The sequence below is a fragment of the Astyanax mexicanus genome, chromosome 2, assembly GCF_023375975.1.
Source record: "Astyanax mexicanus isolate ESR-SI-001 chromosome 2, AstMex3_surface, whole genome shotgun sequence".
NCBI lineage: Eukaryota > Metazoa > Chordata > Actinopteri > Characiformes > Acestrorhamphidae > Astyanax > Astyanax mexicanus.
The window spans coordinates 77,541,905-77,565,393 of NC_064409.1; the positions used below are offsets into that span (position 1 = coordinate 77,541,905).

Below are 23,489 nucleotides of genomic sequence, written 5' to 3' on the forward strand. Positions count from 1 at the left end.
CGGGAGTCGCGTTCTTTCTTTCTTTCTAGGAGCTCCATTTTTTTTTCACGTGTTCTTCTTTATCTGCTCGTCCTGAACAGCATCTCTCGCTCGCCCACCAGAGCATCCCTCTCTCTCTCTCTCTCTCTCTTTATATATATATATATATATATATATATATATATATGCTCTATCTATCTCTACACTGGAGAACCGTACTTCGACAGGCTGAAGCTTCATCTGCATTCGCAGTAGTTCCTTCTTCTTGTTTTCATAGAGATTTCATTTTATCTCTCTCTCTCTCTCTTTCTCTATCTCTCTTTTTCTCTCTTTCTTTTCCATGTCGTCTTTGCTTCTCCTGGAAGAAGAATAGTCTCGAGAGATCGAGAGAGAGAGAGACAGAGATCGAGAGAGAGAGAGTGGTCTCAAGTGGCCGGCTTTATATAAAGAAAACAAGTGGCTTTGGGAGAGGAGGAACGTCCTGATTGAATAAAGAATGAAAAAGAAAAGGAATGAAAGCTGCATTTTTGTCCTTCAGTCTGACCAGTATTTGTCACGGATCTGTGGAGTTCTGACCCGTATTAGTTTAGATGTTTGACACGTCCTCTGTTTACTCGGTTTTTAACGCTTAACCCTGGAAAGCTGTCAGTGTCTCTCCTCCGCAGGGGTCACCGGTGTTATCATTTTTCTTTCTCTCCGCCGTTTGTCATTTTTCTTTCTGTCTCCTGCTAGAAAGCTGCAGCTGCTCGATGTGGAAACAGTATAATACAGCAGGGCAGTGTATCGGCAAGAGTATCACAATGCATGTGTTACTATAGGTTTAATGTATTGCAATATACTGTACAATATATCGCTTAAGCATAATCATCGCATTGATTCTTGACACAAGAATTAGATACACAGTGCTGTCTCTGTGTCTGTATGAGTGACAGACTGCTGCTGCCTGAGAAGCAGAGGGGAAGGGGGAGCATGTCGAAAGCACAGTTTTGCACAGTTATATCTAGTTACAGCTGAAATCACATGAAGCTCTAATTTAGCTTTTAATCTCAGAAGAAAAAAAAGGTGATATTTACCTTTTAAAAAGCTGCAAAAAAATAGCATTTCAATAAGATACATAAGATACTTTAAAATAAGATATAAAACAAATAAGATGAAGATAAGAAATTAGTAGTAATCATAAAAGCATAGGTAAGAAAACCAAAGGTAATAAAAAACACCTACTAACAATAATAGTAAAATCAAATATGAAGTAAAGATTAAAACACAGCAAAAAAAAAAAAAAAAACTTAGCTAAAAAATGAAAATGATAAGATTCCGCCTCTTTTTGAACTGTTGCTGATGCAGCATTGCCGAGTAGCATCACAGCGCTAACACTCGGAGGAAAGCGCAGCGACAGCGATGTTTTGATCCATCAGCTCACAGACGCAGCCTTGTGTTGATCCACATCACCCTAGTGTACCCACCCAGAGAGAGCAAGGCCAATTGTGCTCTCTCAGGGTTTCAGCAGCTGATGGCAAGCTGCATGACCGGGATTCTAACCAGTGAACTAATAATTTACAATGTAGGAGATAATGCAAATAGATAACAAATATTAATGAGAATGTGTGTCCAAACTTTGACTGGAACTTTATATTGCAATATATTCCGAAACTGTAAGTAAAAGTTTTAAGAAATTTATTGTAGTATAAAAAATGTCTTAATGTTATAGTACATATATATATATATATATATATATATATATATATATATATATATATATATATATATATATATATATATATATATGCAGATTTATAAAATCTGAGTAAAAAAAGATTATCTGAAGACTAAATGAACCACTTCTGACACCAATCTTTACATAAGAACAGTTAAAAATCAATAGAGTATTTTTGAAAATCGATACAGAGTTGGAAAACAAAATATCAAAATAGTTTAATATATTGATACTTACTTCTGAATATGAAAAGTATGTAAAACAAAGGCTTAGCAACATCTAGGAAGTCTAAAAAATTAAACTCTCTAAGAACAGAAAATCCTAAAGTTCAGAAAGTAGCTTGTGTTGGAATGTGTTTATAAGTGTGTTTTGCGGCGCAGGCGATCTTTCCGCAGCGTCCCCCTGATCCACCGCTCGCTTCCTCTTTCTGTTTCTGAGCAGGAAGTGAAATTAGAGGAGTTAATGGACCATTTCAGCCCCTCGTCCCACTTCACCTCCCCACCCTGTCCCAGCCATAATCCCCTCAATCTGACCAGCTTATGAATTTTAAATGCACCAGTCTAAATCTCAGACCCTCACTTTCACTCTTAAGTGATTTCATCTGACACTGACACACACACACACACACACACACACAGATACACACACACACACACACACTACTATCTTACACAGATGGTGCAGAATCCCCCACTGCTCTGTGGTGCAGCTCTGCATGCGTTCTCCAGCTGTAAATATGGCTCTAATGTGTTTTGACTACAGGACGGCGATGCTGCTGCACTCTGGAAAGTAACAAACCCATCAAACAAAGCGTGTGCTGGAATTCTGAGCGTGAAACAGCAGGCTGCTTCTCACAACTTCTTGTTTTTTTACATGTTCTTTAGTTTTTTAGGGGTTTTTTTTGGGGTGGCATTTACAAGTATTTTACATCAGTACATAACTATAGCTACTATAGAGTTAGTAGCTGTATTTCATCATTGTGGCGGTTCTCGTTCTTGAGTTAATTCTATTTATACTTCATTGTCAGGGTTTATTTATTTATTAGTAACAGTTTAATAAATAATACATGGTAAAAGTGTTAGTTGGTTTGTGAAAAATCCAGAAAACTACACTAACGAAATTTAACTCAATTAAAATAGCAACAACTCGAATGTAGTGAAAGTCTTGACACTGTCTCACATTCTTACTCAATTAGAAGAGCAGCATCTGTATTATAGTGCAATTATTCATACTGTATCAAAATCTAACTCAAATAAAAAAAGCAGATACTGCACTATAGCGAAAGCATTAGTACTGTATCGCAACTCAACTCAATTAAAAAAGCTAAAACCGCATTGTAGTGAATATAAAGGTACTGTATCACAATCTAACTCAATTAAAAAAGCCAGAACTTCATTGTACTAAATATATGGGAACTGTATCACAATGCAACTCAAATAAAGGAGCAGAAACTGTACTATAGTGAAAGTATCGGTTTGGTATCAGAATCTAACTCAAATAAAAGAGCTAAAACTGCATTGTAGTGAATGTATGGGAACTGTATCACAATGCAACTCAAATAAAGGAGCAGAAACTGTACTATAGTGAACGTATTGGTATTGTGTCACAATCTAACTCAAATAAAAGAGCTAAAACTGCATTGTAGTGAATGTATAGGTACTGCATCACAATGCAACTCAATTAAAAGTGCAGACACTGACAGTTTGGGAATTGAGTCGCAATCTAACTCAATTAAAAGAGCAGAAACTGTACTGTAGTAGAAGTATGTGCACTGTACTATATTTAACAGCTAAAAGTGTACTATAGTGAAAGAATGACTAATTATGCATACTGTATTACAATCTACCTCAAATAAAGGAACTGAAACTGTTCTTTAGTGAAATTATTGGTACTGTATCACAATCTAACTCAATTAAATGAGCTGTAAGTGTACTATAGTGAAAGTATTGGTACTGTATCACAATGAAACCCAATTTAAAGAGCAGAAACTGTACTATAGTGTTATTATGCCTACTGTATTACAATATAGCTTAATTGAAAGAGAAGACATTGTACTATAGTGAGAGTATTGGTACTGTATCACAATCTAACTCAATTAAAAGAGAAGACACTTTACTATAGTGAAAGTGTTTGCATTGAGTCACAATCTAACCCAATCAAATAAGCTAAAACTGTACTACAGTGAACATATGAGTACTGTATCACAATCTTACTCAATTAAAAGAGCACCAACACACAGCCCTAAAGCATTAGGAGCATGACAAAGAACCCTGGAAAGGAACCAAGTCTCAAATAGGGAATCTGTTCTCCACCAGTTTAGCAAAGCAATCTTTTTTATGAGGGATTAAACCCTGGAATCATGCTGAGGACATATGTGAGAGATTTGGTAGGGATCGATAGCATTGTGAAAGGTGGAAAATCTGCAGATTTTTTGAGACATCTTTGAGACTTTTTGAGAGAATCAGATTTGTCCAGTGATATTGGGAAGATCTGTTTGTGTATATAAAGGTATGTGAGTTCCAGGGCAGGTCATCTGTCTACATACTGCTAGACTAGTCTGAAGCACTATTAACTAGTAGCTCTCCAGCCCAGAGGGTTGTTGAACCCATTTGCAGAACAGTTGATCTCAAAGCCCAAGATAGAAAGGTAAACCCAAGAAGAAAGAAAGAAAAAAAAAAACACACACAGCTCCTCACTCAGAATTGAACCTGTGTTGTCAGGTTCACGGTGCAAAAACGCCCTTAAAAGGAGATAGGGAGCCCGAGAACGGGTGGAAAACGAGAACAGGCGAAAACTAAAGTCACACTGAATGCGACAGAGAAACAGACAGGGGAGAAATGTAAACAAAAGCTCTCCAGAGAAGCATTTTATTTATTTTATTTGTATATATATATTTTTTTCATTATTAATCATTATATAATTTCAAACACCCTCACTAGGGGCCGCCTATTGCCGAGCCCTGCTCTACAGTCATTACACGAGCCTGGAACCATAACCTAAAATGAGACGAGCAGTGAACCGTGCAGTCAGGACATGCTCTCGTTAAGTAGAACAAGGAGTCACAAACTCTCTCTCTCATTCACTCTTGCACAGAGGGAGGGAAGAGGAAGGTGAGAGTCTGGGAATCAAGTGGCGCGAGAGGGGGACGTCTCTGTCTCTCTCTTTGTCTGTGTCTCTGTGTCTTTAGGGAACGGCGACATGTGGCTTTGTCTAAATATTAATCTTGTATTTGGACAGGAAATGAGGGAGCTGGTGGCCGGCGGGTGGATCAGCGTAAGCTGCGGAGAGCCGGCCGGCTTTACCGCTACATCTGTTCCGCTTGTTAGCAGCTATTTGAAAGGGAAATGTAGAGGAGATGTGGGCAGACTGACCTCTCAGTCTTTATCCCTGACCTCTCTCTCTCTCTCTCTCTCTCTCTCTCTCTTGTCTGGGTCCAGATTGAAGCTGAACTCTGGGTAAAAGAGCTGTGGCGTCTATTTATCAGCGTAAACAAGTAAACAGACCTCACATTAAACCCTGCATTCACTCATATAGACTCTCTGAAATATGCAGCTCAGGGTTTAATAAACCTCACTTCACACAGTTCAGTTCAGTTCAATTGATATAAAGTCTACAGCAATTAACAGTATTTATAGCAGTAATAAACATTGATAAATTGATTGCGTAAGTAACGCCCCAATGGTTGACACTGATGGACACTAGCTAATCATGAGCTTTGAACATTTTAATTCTAACTAAATTCTAAAGACTTTTGTTGAGAGATTAAATAAAAATATTGTAATGATTAATGATGTCTCAACTAATAATTAGTTAATAATTAATCATTAGTCAGTTAATAATTAGTAACTGGTTATTATTAGTTACTGGTTATTAAAGAGCTATAATTAAAAATTGCTACCAGTAAATTAAGTTAAAGATGCTCTGAAATAAGCATTTTAGGTCTGAAGCACAGAGAAAAGATCAGGCAGATGCTCAGTTTAGCTCTACAGCAGGGACTTACAATTAACTAGTAGCTCTCCAGCCCAGAGGGTTGTTGAACCCGCTTGCAGAACAGTTAAATTCAAAGCAGGTAATTCCAAGAAGAAAACCGGGAAAAAATACAAAAATAAACACACCGCTCCTCACACAGGATTGAACCCGTTTTGTACAGAAATTGAAACTGAACAAAATGAAATATTTTGTCAATAGTTGAATACTGGACCAAGTTTTCATGAATTTACCGCCTTTTATACTCTAGCATAAATTAAATTGACTGCAGGACAGTTTTTGCTGTTGCAGTCTAGAAATGAACCAACCCATCAAAGTAATCAAGCATTGTTTGGATTTCTGAGCGTAAGACTGCTGGCAGCTTCTTGCTTTTACATGTTTTTTTTACATTTTACACTTTCAAGCATTTGACTGGAGGGATAGTATTGTGGCATTACTTCGATTGTTGAGCTGTTTAGCTGTAACGATTTCCTCTTTTCTACCAAACACAGTATTCAAGTTTTCGCTGATATTATCACGCCGCCCAACGAATCCAACGAATAATGACGTCATCGTCACCCGTTCTCCTTCACCCAATCGCGTTACTCTCCGACGCTCAGACTCACCTGTGTTCTGGCTCACGTTTATCTAACTTCCTGTATATAAGGCAGCAGTTTCTAAACAAATGTTTTGTCGACTTTCCGTTGTGTACTGAGCATTATTTTCTTGTATTTATCTATTGCCCTCTCGTTACGACCTTATTTTTCTGTATATCGGTTTTAGTCTTGCCCCTTTTTGAATGTGATGCATTGTCGGATTGTCTTTTGGTTACGATGCTGGACTGTTTCTTCTACTATGATTCCTGTATCTGGTGAGAGTTTTGTTTGCCTGGCTGTTCTTGTTATTACATCTGTTTTTCTGCCGGTTAATAAACCTGTCTTTGGATTTTACTCGGCTAGCGTCACTCCCTCCAGTCTGGCGTTACAGATTTAGCCCATTTTCAGCCTTGCATGAGTTAAACAGCCTAAATGCATTAGCGCTGTGTTGATTTCAAGAGCTAAATTAAATATTTTAGTGTTGTAATTATTTGCAGATGTCTATAAATGACCATTTTTTGGGTTGTTTTCTGGCATTTTAAATATATATTTCACACAGCCAACGCATTAGCTGCATTCACAATAAGCACCTCACTTATGCTCGGGTTGTGATTTGTGATTTGAGCCCGTCCTTAAAAATATATATTTTTATATCTTGTTGATTTTATTACGTTTTGTTTTCTATGTAAAATGGAAAAAAAATCAATAATTGATCACTCCTCCGGAAAAGTTTTTTATTTATATAAAATATTTGGCCTTTTCACATTCAAACACTGAAAGTGCTTTTTTGCTGTATTCGGACTAATTATATTAATATTAATAATAATGAACTTAAGTTCAAATAAATTTATTCTTAATTCAGTTCATTCAGTTTATTGTAATTCTCCTCATTCAGTTCAATTGAGTTAAATTCAGTTCAGTTTAGCTGAATTCCATTTACACTGACTTCTATTCAAATTCAGTCTAACACCAGTTTAGAGGAATTTCTGTTTGAGTTTAGTTCACATTAAATTATATTACATTTATTTCAGTGTTAATTCAGTTACAATAAATTTAAAGTTAACTTAATTTCAGTTTTGTTCAATTTCAGCTTAGTTTAACTTACATTGGTTTTACATCAGTTCAGTTGAGTTCGGGTTCATTGAGTTAAGTTTTTAAGTTCTTTAGCTCCATTCAGTTTAGTTTTCTGGAGTTATTTAAAGTTTTCTGGAGTTATATAGAGTTTTCTGGAGTTATATAGAGTTTTCTGGAGTTATTTAGAGTTTTCTGGAATTATATAGAGTTTTCTGGAGTTATTTAGAGTTTTCTGGAGTTATTTAGAGTTTTCTGGAGTTATATAGAGTTTTCTGGAGTTATTTAAAGTTTTCTGGAGTTATATAGAGTTTTCTGGAATTATATAGAGTTTTCTGGAGTTATTTAGAATTTTCTGGAGTTATATAGAGTTTTCTGGAGTTATTTAGAGTTTTCTGGAATTATATAGAGTTTTCTGGAGTTATTTAGAGTTTTCTGGAGTTATTTAAAGTTTTCTGGAGTTATTTAGAGTTTTCTGGAGTTATTTAAAGTTTTCTGGAGTTATTTAGAGTTTTCTGGAGTTATTTAGGGTTTTCTGGAGTTATTTAGGGTTTTCTGGAGTTATTTAAAGTTTTCTGGAGTTATATAGAGTTTTCTGGAGTTATTTAGAGTTTTCTGGAGTTTCTCGAGCTCTTCTCAGTGATGTTGATCTGGTCTGGATCTTGGCTGAAGCTTCTCTGATGGGTTAGATGTTTGAATATTAAATTGCGTGTCTCAGACCCTGTATGAATAATACAGAAGCAGTATATAATATTAAACTGCAATAAGCCACATGGGTGACAGCTCGTATTCGGTCTGCAGTAAAGGATTATTAATAAGCTCTTTCATATTTAAATTGCTGGTGAAGTGCTGTGTGACGCGTTCGGTGTTAATGGGGTGGAGTTGTGTGTTTTGTACTCATCTGATTGGACTGGATTCAGCCCTGCTGTTTACTGCACTCTCAGCACTTCAGCGCTTTTATTGTTGAGTGGACATTTTCACTGGATGTTTATTAGGGAGTAATATAGGAGTGAGCAGCTTTAAAGTGAAATGGTGCATACGTAAATAGATGTTGGTTTTGACCAAAGCCAGTGGTGACCAGAAGCAGTGGTGCATCATGGGGGTTCTTCATCTACTGCAGGATCTTTGGTTAGAGATGTTAGAGTTTATTGGTCCTATGTTATAATAAATGGCTGACATAACTGTGTAGTTACACAGTTATAATCATTGTAAGAACATTTTAAATATAAGTATGCATTGTTACAGCTTTATTACAGTGGTAATAAAATCTATCTCTTTATACACATGAGTAATTAATCACATTACCTAAACAATTGTAAATAATCTGTAACAATACATCCTTTGTCAATAGGCAAATATATATATATATATATTTTTTTAAATAAAATGTAAAGGAAACAATAGCTTGTGCATCAAAAAAAGTAAAAGTGCATACATAAGTATAAGATAAAATGTTGGTTTTGACCAACGCCAGTGACCAGAAGCAGTGGTGCATCATGGGGGTTCTTCATCTACTGCTGGATCTTTGGTTAGAGATGTTAGAGTTTATTGGTCCTATGTTATAATAAGTGTATTTAATGTTTTACTGTAATGTTACGCATTAATAATCCATGTAATAACTGTGTAATTACTAGAGAAGTATGCTTTGTTACACCTTTATTTCAGTTGTAATAATTGCATGTGTCAGATTTTTTATTATTGTAAAATTGTCAGAATATTCTGCTATTTCTAACTGACCGTTATACACATGTAATTCTATAACCTAAACAGTAATTAATCCTTAACAATGCATCCTTTGCCTGTAGTTACACTGTTATTATATGATTGTTAATGTGTAACTACACGGTTATTATAGACATTGCTCTCAGTGCTGTTAGTTAGTTAAATAAGTAAAAAAAAAGCTCTTATATTTGAAGATTACTGATATATACATATATATATATATATATATATATTTTTTTTTTTTTTTTTTTACAGTATCGCCCAGTCATATTTCTTAGCATTGCTTTTAAGCCAGGTTAGCTTTTCGCTATCAAGCGATAGAGATCCCCACTTCAACCTGAAGGCGACCCCTCTGTCTGTCACCTGACCCGCTCCCGGAGTCTCCTGGAGGCTTGTTGTGATCGCACAGCCAGAAATAACCCTGAGAGATACCTATCAGATACGATTAGAAGCACATCCAATTAAATTACAGCGTGACCAAGAGAGCTCATTTCACAGTTCAGTGAACAGCTAAAATACTGTTAGCGTGACTGACAACTGGCAACCGCCCGGGCCATTATTCCAGCTCCACTAACGCCAATACGCCGACAGATAAACATCTATTGTCTCTTAATCGCGTTCACAGACGTTTCGTCTAACGCTGGAGTGGCTAAACGACTCACCCCGTCGTCTCTGTCTCCCTGTGTTTCCCTGTTTTCACAGAAATCGAGAAGGTGCAGAAAGACGAGGAGAAAGAGGACGAGAAGTTCATTGATGTCGTCATAAACAAGAACATGAAACTGGGTCAGAAAGTGCTGATTCCTGTCAAACAGTTCCCCAAAGTGAGTACAGACGACTCCTCCTTAACCCATTTACTGGCTTTAAGAAGCTGAAAGCGCTGCGTCTGTGGTTTCCTGCCCTCTGCATTGTCGTGTCTTTGATCCTCTGCCTTGTCTTGGTCTTATTATCATCTGTGTAACATCTTAAACCTTCAGATATCTCCAAAAGCTGGAGAATTAAACGTACGTTTGACTCTTTGACTCATTGAAATCCATGACAAGATGATTCCAAAGCCTCAGAGCAGAAGCTGAAAGTGATGGGTGCTTCTTTAGCTTTAACTAGCCTTGATGGAGAGACTGTTGAAAAAAAGATTGATTCGTTGGTACATATAAGGTGTTTATAATGTACTAATCAACTTTCCAAAGTTTTGACACACCTCTTCTTCTAATTCAATATGTTTTCTTTGTTTTTCTAAAGTTTTAAATTGTAAATTTAATATTAAAGGCTATATTAAAGCTCTACAGGAATTATTATATATACAAAAATATGTTTTCCAGCACATTTATGTTTAAGAACAGATCAGCACACTCTTGGTTTTCATTTTAATCTCAGTGTCTTCATGAGGGAGAGTCACCTGGAATAGTTTTCTCAGCGCCTTGAAGGAAGGAGTTTCTGGAGGTGCTGAACAATAGTTGCTGCTTTTCCTTCACTTTGCTGTGAAGCTCCAGCTCATCCCAATTAATCACCTCAAATCACCTCAATCTCAGTTCATCAGGTTTAGATCAGGGGATTGGATCAGGTGAAGGAAAAACACTTTTTTTACTGTTTAGTACATAATTCCATATGTGGCCCCTAATTGTTGTCTTTAATATTAAATAAAGAAATAAAAGGGAAAAATAACATTGAATGAGAAAGTGTGTCCAAACTTTTGACTGGTGCTAAAAGATGTGTATAAATGATCAATATCTCAAAAGGAATCAACTTAAAATTGGTTTGAATAGTTTAATAGTTATCATTGAAAAGTTACTTTATTTCAGTAATTCGGTTAAAAATACAAAACTTGTACTGTATATTATATAGATGTATTAAACACAGAGTGATCTATTTTAAGCGTTTATTACTTTTATTGTTGATGATTATGGATTACAGCCATTAAAAACCCAAAAATCAGTCTCTCAGAAAATTTGAATATTATATAACTAAGACTAGGGGTGTGACGAGACACTAATCTCACGAGACGAGACACGATATTGGGTTCTCGAGAACGAGACGAGATGAGATTTAAAAATAAAATTTTAAAGAAAATGTAAAAAATGAAAAATTAATAAAACTAGAGTTTTATTTGACAAAACAATATAACGCACAATTAACAGAGTGGTTTCTCTCACACACTGATTTTATAGGAAATCAAAATAAAAATAAGATTAAAAAATAAAAATAAAACATTTCTAGGTCTTATATAGAGCAAACAATAAGTGCAAACCATAACCAGTCATATTAAGACTATGGTTTGTGTTTTTTTTCTCCTAAATCTCTTGTAATTTAACTATACAGAACCATAACCAGTCATATTAAGACTATGCTTGAAGTGAAACAGAGACAGAACATGTTTTTAAATACAGTACAGAGCTATGGGATTAGTACAGCTGCCTATGAAACACTCACGTGTAGGATTTACTTACAGTATTTATATACGGTTTGTGTCTTGTTGGTCACTCTGTTACCGTTTATTGTTTCCACTGGAGCCAAAATGCAGCCAGACATACAACTTAAAAGTAGCAGAAGTATCTTCTATACCAGGAGTAAGTTATTTAATTAGAATTCAGTATGGTCCAGTTCTCGTTTTTCCGCCCGTTTTCGGGCTCCCTATCTCCTTATAAAGCCGTTTTTTCACGACCGCGACCCTGACAACACAGGTTCGATCCCGCGTGAGGAGCGGTGTGTTTATTTTTTTTTTTCCTTACCGCGTCTGCACAGATCTGATTGGCTGAAGAGAGCGTTTGGTGATCTTCCACTACACGTGATTGGTCGGTGATATACTGCGCCGCAAGCATGTATACAAGTAAAACCTTCTCAGTAGGTTTGGGTCCGCATTGGACAACGTTTGGGTCCGGACCCGGACCGCGGTCCACCCATTAGTGACCTCTACTCTATGCAAATACACAAATTTTCCTCTTCTGCTGAGAGCTGCTCTCTGCTCAGTATTATTTATATTATTTATATTTATTTTATAGTGAAAAGTAGCTCCTCACCTACCCGCTGTATCGCTACTGGGTTGCCAGATCCCTCTTAAAAAGTCCACACTAAATTATTTTTTTTCTTCCCGCGAGACAGGTTTAAGCTTGATGAGAAATATTGTCACGTTTAATCTCGCGAGATATCGTGCCACGAGATCTCGTCACACCACTAACTAAGACCAATTGGTACTGTTGGCAGTGTGGGCAGTGTGCCAAGTCCTGCTGGAAAATGAAATCCACATCTCCATAAAAGTTGTCAGCAGCAGAGGGAAGCATGAAGTGCTGTAAGATTTTGTGGGAAAACAAAACTGCACTGACTTTAGACTTGATAATAAAACACAGTGGATCAACACCAGCAGATGATCAGCATGTCTCTCCAGACCATCACTGATTGGTGGAAACTTCACACTAGACCTCAAGCAGTTTGGACTGTGTGTCTCTCCACTCTTCCTCCAGACTCTGCTCCCTTGATTTACAAATGAAATGTAAAATTTACTGATGATCAGTGATGGTTTGGAGAGTCATGCTGATCATCTGCTGGTGTTGATCCACTGTGTTTTATTATCAAGTCAAAAGTCAGTGCAGTTTTGTTTTCCCACAAAATCTTACAGCACTTCATGCTTCCCTCTGCTGCTGACAACTTTTATGGAGATGTGGATTTCATTTTCCAGCAGGACACACTGCCCACACTGCTAAAAGTCTGTTGGTTAATACACGATTCACAGTGCAAAGAATAACTGATAGATTCATCAAGGCTGATGTCAAAATCTGAAAACAGCAGAAATTCATGTTTTTTTTTCACTACTCGTAAGTTTAGGCAATCTAAAAAAATAAAGTACTCTTATTAAACCATGAAACATTAAAGTCTTTGATGTCTATGAAACAATCATTAATTCTCTTTTGAGAAGAACAGCAACATGACTTCAAAGCAAGGTACAGCTGTGAAGCATCAGAAGAACAATTAAATGCAGTATTAGTTTTGCAAACAATGTGGTTTTAAGATCAAAAAAGTTTAAGAATAAATTTATATATTTATTTATATATAAATACAAGCCCACTGTATCAGTTAGGAAGTTTAACTTCTTAAGTTCATTTGTTTTAAGATGTAAAATGTAAAAAAAAAGTTGTGGTCTCTAGTATGAATGAAGCCATGTGATCCGTTTATTTGTGAAAAAAAGTGCTCAGGTGTTTCTATTTAGCCCTACTTTAGATCACTGAATTAGTGGTCTCTGAAGTAAGACAGGATTTTGGCTCTTGCTCATGAATATTCATACATGCAAAGCTATATCACTTTTGATTGGCTAGCAGCACTGCAGGAGAGAACGCCTACCTGCCTTCCTCCCCACAGTCAATTTAACAGCTCTAAAACTCAAAGGACAAAATGTTTTCAGAGATACTTTAGTCTTAGTTTTAAAGATACAGCACTGTTTTACCATGTCGAAGCCCTAGAGTTCATTCTGTAACATAAAATCTGATGTGAATGATGCCCGCTTTGACTGGTGTTCTGTCAAGTTGTCAAACTGTGCTTCCCTAGTGTATATTTAAGGTCTCGGTAAAAAGCAAAATCAACCGGAGATCCAATTTAAACCTACAGTTACTTACACAAGATAGCTAACAATGTGAGCTCTTCCTTAGCTATAACTCCTAATGCTGTAGCCCGGGTTTAGCTCTGCCTGTTAACGGTCCTGAGCCGAGGTGGGCGAGGCCATGAAGTCACCAGTTGATGTCGACACCCTAACGTCTCTCTGATTAACTTGTATTTCTGAGGATTTATTTTCTTAACTACTGCAGACAAGGGAGGCTGAGGAACAGTTTTCATATGCAGCAAAAAGTGGATTTTAGTGGAAGGAGACGTTTAAAATAAGGTGAACCTATTGAGGCTGAACTCTTGGGATTTCAATGCATTGTTACTTGTGTCCATGATGATTGTAAACAGGTATTGTGAGTAGTATTGTGATTCCGTAATTTAGATTTTTGGTGTTGAGCTACAAGTAATAGTAAATTATGAATGGGCTTGACTATATCTAAAGTGAAAGACAACCCATATATCTTTAGTGTTATCTCTTGAAAAGATATTAATTAAAATATTACAAATATGTGAGGGGTGTATACACTTTTTTGTGATACTGTAAATAGGTAAGAAAAAAAAAGCTAAATTAAATTAAAGCAACTCATAAATAAATGTAAAGTTTTATAAAAATGTGTAATTTTATCTGCACCTCTCAGTTCACACTGTCCCTGTACTCGGTTCTTATGTAGGGTTCCTCTCTGGGCCGCTGGCTTTTAACTGTATGAGTTTGAGCATCATCTCTTCATCGAGAGTGAATTCCTGTAGCTCCTGCTGCTGTGTGTAATTTCACCGCTGGGCTGTGAGCTGTGTGTGTGTATACACTGTGTATATAGACCTTTACTCCACTCAGGTCACTCTGAGGCCGCTCTGACCTTGCTGTATATGACATTAGCTGATCCGTGAGCGCGAGTGTACTGTGTGGGAGTGTATCAGAGCAGATATATGAATATTTCTATCTGCCACGTCTCATTTGCCTCCCCTCTCATCTGCAGACCTGCAGTTAATGGGATTCCTGCTTTGCTTTGCTTTCTAATCTGCACCTCTCGTCAGAGCTGCAGGAGGAGAGCGTGAGAGAGTGAGAGAGCGCGAGAGTGAGAGAGTGAGAGCACGTGAATCAGAAATAAAAACAAAAACACAACAAATAAAACAAATAAGAAGTAAAAGAACAGGTGAAAATAGCCAGTTCCCATCACTAAGAGTAACTGCATTTATTCCTCATTCAGCAGAAGAAGAGTTTCTACAGAAGAGAAGACTTTCTCCTGAGTAGAGAGAGAGAGAGAAAGAGAGAGAGAAGAAGAGCGTGAGAGGAAGACAGAAAGAGGGAGAGAGAGAGGGTGAAAGACAGAAAGAGGGTAAAAGAAAAAGAGAGAGGGCGAGGGTGAGAGAGGGAGAAAGAGAAAAAGAGAGAGGGAGTGGGTAAAAGAAAGGGAGGGCGAGAGAAAGAAAAAGAGAGGGGCTGGGTGAGAGGGAGGGAGAAAGAGAGGGAGAAAGAGAGAGAAGGTAAAAGGGAGGGAGAAGAAAAGAGGGAGCGGGTGAGAGGGATAAAGAGAAAGTGAAAGAGAGGGTTAGAGAAAGAAAAAGAGACAGGGTAAAAAAGAGGGAGAGGGTGAGAGAAAGAGAGAGGGTAAAAGAGAGGGAGAGGGTGAGAGAAAGAAAAAGTGAGAGGGTAAAAGAGAGGAAGAGGGTAAAAGAGAGAGGGTGAGAGAGGGAGAGGGTGAGAGAAAGAGAAAGTGAGAAGGTACAAGAGAGGCAGAGGGTAAAAGAGAGGTAGAGGGTGAGAGAAATAGAAAGTGAGAGGGTAAAAGAGAGGCAGAGGGTAAAAGAGAGGTAGAGGGTGAGAGAAATAGAAAGTGAGAGGGTAAAAGAGAGGCAGAGGGTAAAAGAGAGAGAGAGGGTGAGAGAGGGAGAGGATGAGAGAAAGAGAAAGTGAGAGGGTAGAGGAGAGGCAGAGGGTAAAAGAGAGGGAGAGGGTAAAAGAGAGAGAGAGGGTGAGAGAAAGAGAGAAAGAGAAAGTGAGAGGGTAAAAGAGAGGCAGAGGGTAAAAGAGAGGTAGAGGGTGAGAGAAAGGAAAAGTGAGAGGGTAAAAGAGAGGCAGAGGGTAAAAGAGAGAGGGTGAGAGAGGGAGAGGGTGAGAGAAAGAGAAAGTGAGAGGGTAAAAGAGAGGCAGAGGGTAAAAGAGAGAGGGTGAGAGAGGGAGAGGGTGAGAGAAAGAGAAAGTGAGAGGGTAAAAGAGAGGCAGAGGGTAAAAGAGAGAGGGTGAGAGAGGGAGAGGGTGAGAGAAAGAGAAAGTGAGAGGGTAAAAGAGAGGCAGAGGGTAAAAGAGAGGGAGAGTGTGAGAGAAAGAGAAAGTGAGAGGGTAGAGGAGAGGCAGAGGGTAAAAGAGAGGTAGAGGGTGAGAGAAAGGAAAAGTGAGAGGGTAAAAGAGAGGCAGAGGGTAAAAGAGAGAGGGTGAGAGAGGGAGAGGGTGAGAGAAAGAGAAAGTGAGAGGGTAGAGGAGAGGCAGAGGGTAAAAGAGAGGGAGAGTGTGAGAGAAAGAGAAAGTGAGAGGGTAAAAGAGAGGCAGAGGGTAAAAGAGAGGCAGAGGGTAAAAGAGAGGCAGAGGGTGAGAGAAATAGAAAGTGAGAGGGTAAAAGAGAGGCAGAGGGTAAAAGAGAGAGAGAGGGTGAGAGAGGGAGAGGATGAGAGAAAGAGAAAGTGAGAGGGTAGAGGAGAGGCAGAGGGTAAAAGAGAGAGAGAGGGTGAGAGAGGGAGAGGATGAGAGAAAGAGAAAGTGAGAGGGTAAAAGAGAGGCAGAGGGTAAAAGAGAGGGAGAGTGTGAGAGAAAGAGAAAGTGAGAGGGTAAAATAGAGGCAGAGGGTAAAAGAGAGGCAGAGGGTGAGAGAAATAGAAAGTGAGAGGGTAAAAGAGAGGCAGAGGGTAAAAGAGAGAGAGAGGGTGAGAGAGGGAGAGGATGAGAGAAAGAGAAAGTGAGAGGGTAGAGGAGAGGCAGAGGGTAAAAGAGAGGTAGAGGGTGAGAGAAAGGAAAAGTGAGAGGGTAAAAGAGAGGCAGAGGGTAAAAGAGAGAGGGTGAGAGAGGGAGAGGGTGAGAGAAAGAGAAAGTGAGAGGGTAAAAGAGAGGCAGAGAGTAAACGAGAGGTAGAGGGTGAGAGAAAAAGAAACAGAGAGGATAAAAGAGATGGTGAGATAAAGGAAAGGAGAGAGGGTGAAAGAGATGGTGAGATAAAGGAAAATATAGAGGGTGAGATAAAGGAAAAGAGAGAGGCTGAAAGAGAGGGAGAAATGGAAAAAGAGAGAGGGAGAGGGTGTTACTGCCTCTTTAGAGTGAATTTTTGACATGAATGATGTGGACATTTAGAAAAATCAATAGAATTTGTGTTTAATTTGATTGTTTAATGGCGTGTCTTGTTGGCGCTGCTGTAGAATTTGATGTTTTCATCAAGAGCCCAGAGTCTGTATGCAGTGTGATGCTGTAGACAACTCAGTGATTTATGTTTTATTAGCTAAATTCTCCTCTGTTGGACTGTTGGAGTCTCTCGTTCTGTTCTTACCTTCTTTTCTCAAGCTGAATTTTTATTAATAACAGAACTGTTAGTTTCCCACAGAGCCCACAGAGCACGGGAACAACAACAGGTCACAGAGTTCCTTTATTATTCTTTACCTTCCAGAACCAGAACCCAAACCCTCAGCAACTGCTTACAAATTAGCAACAAACAGGGCCGACCAGCAGAACCAATGAAGAAATCAAATCATTCAGTCAACTAGTCAGTAAATACTGTGTGTCAGTCAGACAGTAAATATGTCAATAATAATAATGTCAATTCAGTCTGTCAGAAAGTTAGACAGTCAGTATGTTAGTCAATAAACAGCTCTGTAAACAATTAAATCAAGCAGTATGTCATCCAGTCAATCAGTAAATCAATCAACCAATAATCAATGGGTCCAATCTTACACTCTGCACAAGAGACGCTGCAATGCACAGCTTACACTGGTGACTGCTCACCTAAAGACTGTTAAAATAGAGCTCAATAAGTCAGTTAGTCAGTCAGCTAATAACTCATTAATTCAGTCAGTTAGCTAGTCATTCAGTCAGTCAATCATTCAGGAGTAAGTTATTTCAAAATAAGTCAGTCTGTCAGTCAGTCAGTAAGCTAGTCAGTTAGTCAGTCATTTAGTCAGTCAGTCAGTATGCTAGTCAGTCAGTAAGCTAGTCAGACCATAAGTAAGGTAATCAGCCAGTCAGTTAGTCATTTAGTCAGTATGCTAGTCAGTCAGTAAGCTGGTCAGTCAGTCAGTCAGTCAGTCAGTCAGTAAGCTGGTCAGTTAGTGATTTAGTCAGTTAGCCAGTCAGTCAGTCAGTAAGCTTGTCAGTCACTAAGTCAGTAATCTAGTCAGTCAGTAAGCTAGTCAGTCATAAAGTCAGTAAGCTAGTCAGTCAGTAAGTCAATATAATTGTCAGTCATTAAGTCAGTAAGCTAGTCAGTCAGTACATCAGTAAGCTAATCAGTCATAAAGTCCGTAAGCTAGTCAGTCAGTAAGCTAGTCAGTCATAAAGTCCGTAAGCTAGTCAGTCAGTAAGTCAATATAATAGTCAGTCATTATGTCAGTAAGCTAGTCAGTCAGTACGTCAGTAAGCTAATCAGTCAGAAAGTCAGTGAGCTAGTCAGTCAATCAGTACGCTAGTCAGTCAGTAAGTCAGCAAGCTAGTCAGTCAGTAAACTAGTCAGTAAGTCAATAAGCTGTTCAGTCGGTCAGTAAGCTAGTTATTCAGTCAGTGGTACCACTTTAAAATAAGACTACCTTTATAAAGGGTTTATAAATGGTTTAGTTTATTAATGGTTACTAATTAGGTTGTAAATGCCTTAAAAATCATTAATAATCAGTTATAACACATACGTAAAAATGTACAAAGACCTGCTGTTTGCCAAATAGTGAACCCACAGCCACATAACTGATTATTAATGATTTTTAAGGAATTTACAACCTAATTAGTAACCGTTAATAAACTAATTGTGAACCATTTATAAACCCTTTATAAAGGTAGTCTTATTTTAAAGTGGTACCCAGTCAGTAAAGTGGTCAGTCGGTCAGTAATTTAGTCAGTCAGTCAGTAAAGTAGTCAGTCAGTCAGTAAACTAGTCAGTAAGTCAATAAGCTAGTCAGTCAATAAGCTATTCAGTCGGTCAGTAAGCTAGTTATTCAGTCAGTAAAGTGGTCAGTCGGTCAGTAATTTAGTCAGTCAGTCAGTAAAGTAGTCAGTCAGTCAGTAATGTAGTCAATCAGTCAGTAAAATAATCAATCAGTCAGTAAGTTAGTCATTCAGTCAGTCAATCAGACAACCAGCCAAGAATAAGCCAGTCAGTTATTCAGAAAACTAACCAATAAGCCAATCAGTAAGCTAAAGATATTCAGTCAGTTAGTCAGTCAGGAGAAAGTAAGTCTGTCAGTAAGTCAGTCAGTCACATTGTCAGTCAGTTAGGAAGTCAGTCAATTAGTCAGTAAGCCAATCAGTCAATACGCTGCTCTGGTAGACAGTTTGTCAGTAACTAAGTATGTCATTTACCTAATCAGTCAGAAATAAGTCAGTCAGTCAGTTAATTAAGACGTAAGTACGTCAGGTGGTGTCAGTCAAAACTCAGTCAGTGATTGAGTCAGTACATTTAGGTAAATCCTCTATAATGAAACCATAGAGGACCAGGATCACGAGAGGATATCATTATTAACCCCATAATATAATATTAATTTTCTTTTACGCATGCTTTGCTGTGGAATGATGCTACACTATCACACTATCATTTGGGTTTTGAAAAAATGTGGTGGTAATTTGTGTGACTTTATGTGGGATTTTGGATTTGGGCTGTTTCTGATATTTTGTTTTTGTTTTGTGTTTTTGAGCAGATTGAACTCATTTTAAAAAGTGCTTGGACATCAGCCGAGGGTTTAGAAAAGTAATGGGACGTGTGCCAATGGTTTTGGCAGCTTTACTAAAGAACAGAATATAACAGCCATACTTTTGTTCTTGTGTCTTTTGTACCCTGGTGAAGAGTGACAATAGTGCCATGCTGCCGGTGTGTGGTAGACTATTTAATACTGTAATGGAATGGAAGCTTCATTACACCACATTCTAGAGACTGCCACCAGCCGGCTACTGCTAGCATGCTAATTCAATCTGCCATAACCCTTAGAACTCTAGGCTGTTTTGGTTTAGTGTTTTTTTCTCCGTTTTTGTTTTCAGTTCCTCTTTCAGGTCTTATAACACAGTAATTATATCAGACAGACACATGCCCTGATCTCTTTTACTCCAGAAGCCATACGGCTGCTCAAAAATATAATCATTTAAAATGTAAAAGGAAGCAGAATTGTTCTATTTTCCTGGAACTGATCATGTTTTAATCAAAATTTTACCTTTTTTTTAACTTATTTTTGAATGTATAGACTTTAAATATATTCACACCTAAGATATCTTTTCAAAAATGGTTAGACTAGAGTGTTTATGAGATAAGAAAGCATAAGAATATTGATGATTTAAGTTCATTACATGGTTTATTAATTATTACTTTGATAAAATACATGGAGAAACAGCATCAGGCGGAGTTATTTTTCTTGATAATCAATAATCACACCTCTAGGATACATGTAGATACTAAAAACCTGACACTCAGAGCAGCCTATGCCTTTCAGTATTTTAATCAGGACACACAAAGAAAACTATACATGTACAAACATGTAAACTTTTTAGTCTAAATAAATAAAAATGTTTAGTGCAAAAATAACTACTTAGTAAAAATGTGCGAGTAAAATAAAAACTATATAAAGTAGTGCGCACACCATACCTAGCTTTAGTTTGAGTAAAGCAGGTAGTTTCACCCTTTTTTTCTGTGGACACTTTTGAGTCTTTATTTACTGATATTATTTGGTTTGAAACATCATATAAATATGTTTGAAGCACTAAAGTTATATTAAAGTTAAATAATATTGGTTGGGGAAGAAGATCTCATTTTTTTAGGTGTTTTTCTCAATGGGTTTCTTGTAGATGCTTTTAATCACAATTTTTAGAAAGAGTAAGCTCCGCCCTTTCTGACCATATATGGATTATGTTGATGTGTGAAGGGATTCCTGAGTAATTATACTGAGAACACAAGGTGCGATTTTGGATGTAAAATACATTCGTAAGGTTCTAAGGGTTAAACACCCTTGTTAGGAAAGAAAGGAGGGAGTGTGGTTCCCATGGCGTAAATGAAGAGGTCTTAAAGGGATGTCAGGGTCTTCAGATTCAGTGGTACGGCACTGGCTGGCTGCTTCCGCTCGGACAAAACCGGTTTATCTTCAGCGGAGCAGGACGGCTAATCCAGGAAGCGTCCTCTCTTTCTGAGGAAGATTCAGCGCTAATACCCCGCTCTCGATTTTCCGACAGCCTGCCACGGAAGACAAATTGAATTTGTGGCGTGTGACAGCAGGTGGAAGTGACGGAGCCCCACCTTCCAGGCCAAGAGGGATCAAATGCAGCCACTTCGCCTCCTCTTCTGATCACTTAATTCATCTTGAGAGAGCGTGACAGCTCGGCGGCGACGGGCAACGGCTGTAGGGTCAGTTACGGAGAAATAAATCCGGAAAAGATATTAACGCCACAGCCGTGAAAAATCAGTGTTAGTAAACAGCACTGCTAACAGTGTGGCGGAATGAAACGTTAGGGCAAGGTATTCTCAGTAAAAAATTTCATTAAAGGACGTGTTTTCTACAGTATCTCCAGGAAGTGAGTACACGCCTCATATGTCTACATAGAGTAGAATAAATAATACACAGGTAAAAAATTTAAATATCATGGAAAAGATACTTTGTTTCAGTAATTCAGCTCAAAATGTAAAACTCATATATTATATAGATGTATTAAACACAGAGTGATCTATTTTAAGTCTTTATTTCTTTTATTGTTGATGATTGTTATGGCTTACAGCCAATAAAAAAACAAAAATCAGTGTCTCAGAAAACTACAATATTACATAAGACCAATTGGTACTTTTGGCAGTGTGGGGAGTGTGCCAAGTCCTGCTGGAAAATGAAATCTTCATCTCCGTAAAAGTTGTTACACAAAAGTTTCCACAATCAGTGATGGATTGGAGAGACATGTCATCTGCTGGTGTTGATCCACTGTTTTTATTATCAAGTCTACAGTCAGTGATCACTGATCATCAGTAAATTTTACATTTCATTTATAAATCAAGGGAGCAGAGTCTGGAGGAAGAGTGGAGAGACACACAGTCCAAACTGCTCGAGGTCTAGTGTGAAGTTTCCACCAATCAGTGATGGTTTGGAGAGACATGCTGATCATCTGCTGGTGTTGATCCACTGTGTTTTATTATCAAGTCCAAAGTCAGTGCAGTTTTGCTTTCCTACAAAATCTTACAGCACTTCATGCAGATTTTATTTTCCAGCAGGACTTGGCACACTGCCAAAAGCACCAATTGGTCTTATTTATTATTCTGACACTGATTTTTTGGGTTTTCATTGTCTGTAAACCATAATCATCAACAATAAAACTTTCGAACTGAATCACTGATATAAGGTAACTTTTCAATGATATTTATTTTTTTTAGATAGTTGGCAACACAGGTGAGTACACCTCCTATAAATGCTCAATTAATGAAGAATTACTGACTGGCCAGGTCAAGGAAGTGGTAAAATCTGCGGTTTGTGGATGAGCATTATCCTGCTGATGTGACGCCAGGTAGTGAGGAGTGACGCGAGCCGAGTTAAAAATACAGACAGGTTTATTAGCAGGACGGCTAACAGACACTGCTAACAGAATAGCCAGGCAAACAGTGATCTCACAGATGACAGAAAACGTAGTCAAAAATACAGTCCGAGTTCGTAACCGAGAAGCAGTCCAACCATACATCAAATCCAGAAAGGGCAAAACAAAAGACAGAAACCGATAATCCGAAAACAGGGTCGTAACGAGAAGGCAAAAACAATATACAGGAAAACGCTTAGTATGTAACATAAGTTAGCAATACCTCGCGGTGTTTGTTTACAAACTGCTGCCTTAAATACCGGAGCCAGATAGAGATGAACCGGAACTAACTCAGAACACGGGAGAATCAGAGCGTCGGAGTGTAATGCGATTGGGTGAAGACGAACGGGTGCTGTTGACGTCATAATCAGAGGGATTCTGGGAAATGGAGTCCGACAGTGTAGAAGGAGACTGAGGCGGCGTGACAGCTGAAAATTAGCCAGAAAACGTACTGTATAACATATAACAGTATATTTTGTCTTGAACCTTTGACAATACTGAGATATGTAGGTAAAATAACTAGATCATTTATATTAAGATTTTAATGGGGGGGGGGGGGGAGGCTTGAAAGAGGCAGTGCAGCAAGAGCCCCCTAAAACATCACACAGCTGAAAGAATTCTGCATGGATGAGTGGGAAAAAGGCTTGGCCTTTATTGGGCTCTATAATTAAGCCACAGTGAAAACTTAGGGATGGCAGAGACATACATGTTCAGATGTTATAATTAAAGCACATCTGCTACCTGTCAGAAAGTGAATACAGGTTTCTGAATGAACAGGGCTGCAGTCTGTATCCTCCATATGTTAACCACGATTTAAAGGTGAAATAAAGCACACATCAGCAGATGGTCGAGTGTGAAAGTCACACACAGCCAGTGATTCCACGTGATTCCAGGTTTTGCAGACAAACAGCAGCTTTTCTGGGATTTTTTAAAAAGAAAACTGCTGGAAGCACAGATTAAATTGATTAAACTTTTACTTTATTGCAATTTGTTTGCCTTAAAGTGATTTTGGGACCTTATCTAAAAACTGAGCAGCTGATCATCCAGTCAATGCACTCAAGCCTTAATCGATTGGGCCTATTTTACA

General features: G+C 38.1%; 1 protein-coding gene across 2 annotated transcripts in view; it reads left to right on the forward strand.

Annotated features, from left to right (window-relative positions):
• The window catches only part of khdrbs3 (KH domain containing, RNA binding, signal transduction associated 3), a 224,075-nt gene that overhangs the window by 110,591 nt on the left and 89,995 nt on the right, over positions 1–23,489 (forward strand). For both annotated transcript variants that reach the window (XM_049474908.1, XM_049474909.1), the window contains exon 2: positions 9,751–9,869. In XM_049474908.1, coding sequence (XP_049330865.1) covers positions 9,751–9,869 — 119 coding nt within the window. The remainder of the gene's footprint in view (positions 1–9,750; positions 9,870–23,489) is intronic.